The sequence below is a fragment of the Propithecus coquereli genome, unplaced genomic scaffold (genome assembly GCF_000956105.1).
Source record: "Propithecus coquereli isolate 6110/MARCELLA unplaced genomic scaffold, Pcoq_1.0 Scaffold15, whole genome shotgun sequence".
NCBI lineage: Eukaryota > Metazoa > Chordata > Mammalia > Primates > Indriidae > Propithecus > Propithecus coquereli.
The window spans coordinates 5,201,489-5,209,733 of record NW_012139413.1 but is presented as its reverse complement, the minus strand read 5'-3'; the positions used below and the strand labels follow the sequence as shown (position 1 = coordinate 5,209,733).

General features: G+C 35.8%; 1 protein-coding gene across 2 annotated transcripts in view; it reads left to right on the top strand.

The window, feature by feature from the left end:
• Positions 1-8,245, top strand: part of PLD1 (phospholipase D1, phosphatidylcholine-specific) — a 166,258-nt gene that overhangs the window by 74,915 nt on the left and 83,098 nt on the right. For both annotated transcript variants that reach the window (XM_012640228.1, XM_012640227.1), the window contains one exon: positions 2,244-2,325. In XM_012640228.1, the coding sequence (XP_012495682.1) occupies positions 2,244-2,325 (82 nt within the window). The remainder of the gene's footprint in view (positions 1-2,243; positions 2,326-8,245) is intronic.

The window sequence follows — 8,245 nt, the reverse complement described above, 5'->3', positions numbered from 1 at the left end:
AACTTCTGGTTTCATTGAAATTTTCTGTTGTTTTTCAGTTTTACATTTCATTGATTTTCACTCTTACCTTTATTATTCTCTTTCTTTTTACTTTGGGTTTAATTTGTTCTTCTTTTTCTATCTTTTTAAGATGGAAGCTTTGATCATTCATTTTAAACATTTTTGTCTTTTCCTTATGAGCACTTGAAGTCATAAAATCTTCTAAGTAGTACATTTATTTAGAGGTGCATTTTAACAGCTCTGAAATCAAGATGCATCTTACACTCAATAACATCTTACAGTTCTAATTGTCATAATTTTTTCTTTCTTAGTTGTACATGCAATAATGATGCATCTTATAATCATTCGTGTCCTAGAGTCAGTGAAATGTTCTTTTGTACTTTATTAATAATTACTTAGTAAAGATCCTGACATATCATGCTTGGTGAGTTATAGCTGTTTTTTCCTTGCCATGTGGCCATTGTTTATGCTTTGTTTATAGAATGAATATCAATTGCTTTTTTTTATCAGTCATTATCCTCAAAATTGAGGACTCCTTGAGAGCTATCTTAAAATTTTACAAAGTATCTAGTAGAATGCTCTGCATACATGGTACACAAGGCTTGTAGATTAAATACAATAAATTATGAAAAAGACTTAATTGCACAATATAGCATTAACAGTACCCCCAAAACTGAGGCTCTCTGAGTTTATAATTGGTGTGTACATCAAAAAATTTTGAGTGTTCTGTGTTGTTGGATATCCCTCACCTTCAGTGAATTAGCAGTGTACAATGATACGCTTTTCTACTTAAAATAGACCTCTTTTTAATTGTTCTTTGAACTTTTCCTATCAATTGCTGTGTTTTATTTGTTTGTTTGTTTAGACATAGATTACCTTTGAGTTTGTTTCCTACTCTAAATTAAATATACAAGTACCTACACTGTACACATTCTTCCATTTGTGTGTTTCCTTATTTATCTTACCCAATATGTGTTTCCATTAGAAACCTAATCTCTTGGTTTTTACTTTTTTAAACTGAATTAAATAGAGCATAAACATGATTTCTTTTAATCTCTTTAGCTCCTAAAACCTTGTTGTTTTCACATGCTAGAGGACTTTCTGGCAAGGTGGTATTCCAGCCTAGAATCCCGTAAGGCTTTAATCCTTACACAGTCTGCTCCTGCTCCCCCAGGTATAGGAGATCAGCAGAGGAAGGTTTTCTTACTATTCATTTTTCTTCATTACAGGAGAGTTACATCACATACAGATTTAACTCAGACACTGACTTTAGAAGCCAAGCCTAGGGGAAAAAGTGACTTCACTGTACTCTTAGCTGCCTTATGGCACTACTAAAAGGAGAAGAGCCCCGGAGTTCATTCTTGCACTGGAAAAATTTTATATATCAGCATACCTTCCTTCTTCCCTGCTCAGAAAGCCCTAAGTTCCCATGGACATGGCTCCTTGGTTTAGGAAATCAGTGTATATGTGTATCAGTTAGAATGCTTTCAGTTTGGAGTAACAGAATGCTCAACTAAGAGGGCTTAAACACTGAGGATTTGTTTGTCTCATTTAATGAAAAATACAAAGTCAGGCAATCCTGAGGTTGGTGGAGTGGTCTAGTGATTCTGGGCTTATGGTCTTCTCCTTAGAATTTCAATATTGCTGTACCTCTCTAAGCATCATGCTCCAATACAATGTCCATCCTAAAGCTGGAAGTGTGGCAGGGCTTTCTCCTTGTGAGTGTTTGTGTGTGTGTGTGTGTGTGTGTGTGTGTGTGTGTGTGTGTGTTTCATCAAGGAGGAATAGCTTTCCCATTAACTCTCATGTGTACCTCCTCACGTATCTCATTGTCCAGGATTGTGTCACATTATACTCTAGTTGCAAAGGAGAAAGCAAATATTTAGAATATTCGGACTCTGTGGTGGGAGATGGGCTCTGACAGCAAGGAAGAGAAGATGGGGAATGGCTATTGAGTGGGCAGTCAACAGTATCTGCATGTGTGTGTATATGAGTGCATGTGTGGGGAACAGAGAGACCGAGAAAGAGAAGAGAAATCGAGATTGACTTTTTGTATGGATAAAGACTGTTTCCCATATGAAGTTGTACTTGGATCTGTAGCAAAATTTTGAATGACCACCCACCACAGTGGAGAGTGGAGGAAGGTAATGGCATTTGGGAAAAAATTGCCTTTGCTTTCTATGACACAATCAGAACTTTATATTCCATTTTAGTTACTTGAAATCTTGGTTTTGTGATTTCAGGCTGAGTCCAGAAATCTTCCTGAAACGCCCAGTGGTTGAAGGAAATCGTTGGAGGTTGGACTGCATTCTTAAACGAAAAGCAGTATGTACTTTCCCAACAAATGCTAATATAATTTTTTAAATGCTTGTTGCCTTTGAAATACCTTTTCTTCTTAAAGCATTTTGAAAAGAAACTTTTTATCTTACAGTTAGACAAAAAGTAGGATAAGTAATGTTTTCCAGTTCATTTGGTTCTATTTTTTTCCTATTACTTTTGAATGCATAAATATTTTACTTAATTCACAGCATGGATTATATTAGCATCTCTAATTTTTCTTTCTTAATCAGTTATGGACAATTAATTTTATAGGCAAAAAAGTTGTAATAAAATTTCATCAGTGAATAATAAATGATAAAATTAAACATACCATTTCATTTTATTCATTATTTTGTCATTTAAGCAAAAGACAAAGTCATCTGGAGAATGATTTCAGTCATATGGGGCCAAGCTGGTATAGAAGAATATCAAAAAGGGGTGGATAATAACAGTTGGTGGTGTTTTGGTTCCAGTTTTCAGAAAGTTCATGGTAATAATGTGGAACTATTTCCTGTGCAGTTGACCCTGTACATTCTGGGTGAGCATTGAGTGTGCTTTTTTCATGATAAAAAATAAATAACTGAGCAATATAGGCTCACCAATGACTACATTCATATTTCCAGTGATTTTTCCTAATGTAATGGGCCATCAACCAGATTAAATTAGGTTAAATTAGAAATAGATCTAGATTTATCATTTAGCATGTCCAAACTAGGTAGTGCTAAATTTTTAGTATTAATATTATTTGAAACTATCTTAACCTTTTTTAATTCTGTCATTAAACATGTTAGCAGAACTTGTAGATCCCAAAAAATTGGGAGTAGTAGCATTTTTCTATTTCTCACATCCTTTACTCATTTCTTCTTTCCTATCCTCTACATGCTACTACCCCTTTCCCCACACACTTTTCCCTTCTCTTTCAATGTCTTTGTCCCATGCCTTTACTTTAGGATTTCTGGGGATGGCCATAGATATAGTCAGAACACCCTGCTAATATTGAGGGCAAAAGAAGTTGCTAACCTTTATTTCATACACATGTTCTGCTGAACAGCATCATTTTGACAGATAGTCTAATTTGTTGTATCAATGAAATTCCAGTTACAAAATTGGAAATTCTGATTCTGAAAACATTATTTATATATTCATTAGATAATTGAGTACACAGTGATTAATCCTGTCTCTTATGGGCCAAGTACTACATTAATCACTAAGAATGCCACAGTGACTAGGATTCCAGCCCAGCCCATAGAGAGCTTGCTGAAAGACTCATGTCCTGGGCTCAATCCTAACGTTGCCAAACTTGTTTCTACCTATTGAATGGGCTTTAACTTTCTCCATGTTTCTCTCTGTGAAATGGTACCTTTTCCATTTTCCCTCAACATTCCATTTTGGTAAGTTTTTCCAGCCTTGCCTAGAAATCTTCACTCATACTAGAAAACTCTCTCGTTGTAGTATTTAGCCAATACTTCACTGTTTCAGGTTTCAATCAAAATGTACATATTGAATGTTTACTACGTTCAGGGCATTTGGTAAGATTCATAAGTGGAAGGAGCTTAAAAGTCTGCACAAGTGTCAACTGGGTACAGAGACAGTGCCACAATTCAAAGGCAGGAGGGAGAGCATTGGGAAGGTCTGGTTGGGGAGCCCCTCACAACATGAGGGGTGTAGGGCTTTTAGGATGGGCAAATGTTTTTAAAAGGGAAGAAAGAAATTTCTATGTGTGATAAATGTTATGAGGAAACAGGAAGATGACAAGATTGATTACACCCGAGTGTGAGCATAGCCAGAACCAGGGATCAAGTTGGAGCAGCTGATTGCAGCTGGGATGTGGGGGCTTTGTGAGTCAAGTCAGTGGTTTGATCTTTAGGGCAGACAGTGGGGAAATACTGCAGGGGGAGGGATCTGGTGAGGGAGGGGTGACCTGATCAAAATGGTGCATTGGGAAGTTGAATCTGGTAGTGAGAACAAGTGGGAAGAACTCAGATTTGGAAAGCTACATTTTGGATCGCTTGAGTATGAGTTGTCTACAGGTCATATAAGTAAACTTGAGACAGCTTGTAAATGCACAAGGAGGGCTCAATATGTATAGGAAGATCCTGCAGGGTCTTCCACCTCTTGTTAGCTGTGTTTGTCTCCTGTCGGCATGTCTATCTGGTCTGCCTTTTCTATCACTAGCGTGGCTTCTGTTTGCTTTTATGGATGTCAAACCCTGGCGAGGTCCCTGATGAACAGCATGGCCAAGTAGATATTACTGCCTGATGACGGTGCTTCTTTTCCGTTTCATCCACTTCCTGAAGTTTGTCATTTTTAGGTTGTGGGTAATGATTTTTAAAATTTCCTAAAGAAATAGTAATATTATTAAAGATTAATTTCTCAGTGGTACATTTAGCGGAATTGCTCTTCCTTAAGCTCACTACACCATATTATTACTTTGATCATAAATTTCTTAACACTTAGATCATTCCAAATTGACATTTCATATGCACATAAGCAGTGCAGTGCATAAATAATTTCGTTCCTGAAAGCCATTCACTAGCTTCGCAAAGTATGAGGTTGAAACATAATATTTATTTTTTGCATTGGTGGATCCCCAGAGGTCCACAAGATTGATTAAAATGAATGTTTTTTTTCCTTTTGATTGTGCAGATTTTTTGAGAGGAGTTTAGGAAGCATCTCTGCCTTATAGCCAACACAGAGGCATACATAATGGCTGTTTCTTAAGAAAAAATACAATATTTTGTTACTCTGGTGATAACTATGTTTCTGTCTTCCTATTTCTTTGACCTTCTGATATGTGATGTCACTATTTAAAATAGTAAGCCAGTTTTCAAGGCAGATTGTTTACAACTCAAAGAAATCAGCATCCCAGGGTTTTCCACAGTTCTGCACTTATTATTCTAGGAGGTGAGGTAAGTTGCATCATAGTTATGGTAACCGTATCTTTGCACCCCAGTTGTGTATATTTCAACCCTGGAAATATGTGATATTTCTTATGAGATTTACACTGAAAGGATCTTCAAGTGCAGTAATCTGGAGACTAACAGAAAAAGGTTTAGGTCCTCAGGGGGATTTGTCTTCAGGCTGATTTCTTTCTGTCCTGGACCACAAGCCATACGCTATATTTGCAGTTGGTGACCAGTAAGAGGGAAAGATGTCCAGGTTTGAGAAACAAGACAAATAATCACACCTCTGCACAGAAAACCAAACAGAATCTTATCAAAATGGTGGCTAGAATGGCTTTCAGGGAAGAGGAGAAGGTATCTTCAATCTTTCAGGAATGTGCTTTAAACAAAATTGATATTTTAAAAAAGGCAGATGAGCTTTTTTTTTGTTTTGATAGGGTCTTGCTCTGTCTCCCCGGCTAGAGTGCAGTGGCATCATCATAACTCACTGCAACTCAAACTCCTGGGCTTGAGTGATTCTCCTGCCTCAGCCTCCGAAGTGGCTGGGACTACAGGCGTGTGCCAACAATGTCAGGCTAACTTTTCCATTATTTGTAGAGAGAGGGTCTCGCTCTTGCTCAGGCTAGTCTCAAACTCCTGACCCCAAGCGATCCTCGGCCTCTCACGGTGCAAGGATCGTAGGAGTGAGCCACCACACCCTGTGTGCGTGAACTTTAGTGCTCTTATGTGGTGCCTGATTTTAAATGGTAAGGATACTATTTCTTTTTATCTTTTGCTTTTAATTTTCCTAATATGTTGCACCCTCTGGGGAAGTCCTTGGCAAGTGATAAAATTAGTGGTTATCCTGGGGGAGAGGGTGAGCTATCCTCAGGCAGTGGACAGACTTGGCTGCATTTAGAAAATATTTTGACCACACTATTTGGAACAATCAGAGAAAAACCTGGCTAAGAAACAAAGACTCTTTGATTTCCACTATAAAAATTTTATTTTTCATTATCTTCCCATGTATTTTGTATATCTAAGGCAACTAAAAATTCCTACCATTGATAGTGTTAGGTCTGCTCTACTTGATGAGAAACTAATTAGAAGAGAGGACAGAACTTCATCTTTTGAAACTCACGTTTCATGAAGTTTATTGTCTGGAACCTTTGGGTCAGTTGAGTTCAGCAGAGATAAGAGACATGGCATTGCACAGTCAACTCCAGGCCATCTGTTTTCCTACTTCTCCTATTGGTATTTTACTTCCCTTTCTCTAAGGAAAAAGTAATTTCCCCAGAGACACTAGAAGGCATTAGTAAAACATGGGATGTTTCAAAAGTATATTTTTAAAATTACAGAATTAACATTGGTCCTTTTTTTTTTAAATTTGGCTTTCATTTTGCAGAAATATTTCCCACATTTTATATAAAACTGTGCTATTACAACCTGGCAAATGCCTTCATTCCTAAGGAATGATTTTCCTTTGCCCCTTATAGTTAGAGTTTACAATAGTGTTGTAATACCTTGACTGAAAGAAGAGAAATTTATTGTTTCATTATCACAGAAATCTTGTCATTAATTATTTATTCTGGCTATAGGTATAATACCTGTAAACCACATAAAAATGAACTTTTTATATTTAATTACTTCCTTATTAAACATTTGTATTTAAACTAAAAAAACTTAAAAGTCTGTACCCTATTTCCTTTAGAGTTAATTTATTTCAATGAGAGAAGACATAGTGTAGAGGAATATGTCAGGTATTAATAAGTGGAGAGTAATAATATAATCCATTAGTGTTAACATCACTATTATTTCAAAAATCCATTAGTTATGCAGGTGAATGGAAAACTGTAGGATTCAGGCCAAGTTCCTAATTTGCAACTACTACCCTTCATGAGTAACAATGTCTTAAGCCTAAGGAGCAGAATTTCATCCATTTAAAACAAATGAATCATGATGAAAGATGTCAGGTGTAATGTTCTATAATTTAGGTTGAAAATTTAGGTTTTACATTTTGTATCGCAATCTTTTAATGGGAGGCTGTTTTTTTGTAACTATTATGCAGTGCTGAATCCAAAAATATTCAGATAGCAAAATAGATCTGAACCATAGAGGCAAAAAAATAAAAGAATCTTCTATAATAGTTTTCCTTTAGGACCCTCCATCAGTGGTTCATTTTAGAGTACTCACTGGCCAGACCATTAAAATTAATCTTTTCATTCCTCACTTACACTTTCACTTTCTTATTTCTTTACTCAAAGCTGTACTTACATACTTGATTGCAATAGTAGTGGCATAATTATAATAGGTAATACGTTAACCAGAGAAATAGAATGACATATAACTTCTTTTCGATCCTATATTATTCAGAGCAAGAATGGGTTTTCTCCAACTACTCAAATTCCCTGAATGCACACCAGAATGTAAATCTTGTGTGTCCCTCCAAAAATGTATACATTTTTCAGATATTACTAACACCAAGAAAGATAGTGTTAGTATTTTGAAGTGATGTGTTATTGTAAGGATTTTAAAAGCCAATACATATTTTTTAGTATTAGCAGAACAGTATCAGGAACTGCACAGATGTGTTTGGTTTGCTCCAAGATCTTATATCCTGTGATCTAGATTCTAAAACCTAAAAATATTAACTCCTATGTTATTTCACATTGTATAGCATTGCAAAATTTTTCAGTTTAACCCTATAAGACTTCTTAAATTTTGATTCAAATTTCCATTATGAACAATGAGTAATTACCATAGATTATTAGTTTAAACTGTAACTAAAATACTCTTTGTCATTTTAGTTTATTGTATACACTTGCATCTGTAATATCTAGAAACTATTATGGAAAAATTCTTGTCTTTAATCCCTGGAATATTAAATGTCTAGGTGTAATTTAGATACATAATCCAATATGTATGCTATACATTTCAGAATGCTTTCAGAGCTGCTGGATAAAATGAATGCAAACTAAAATGGGTCAAGCTGCACAGAAATACTGAGGATTCAAACTAAAAAGTAAAAAAGCAATCCACAGGCC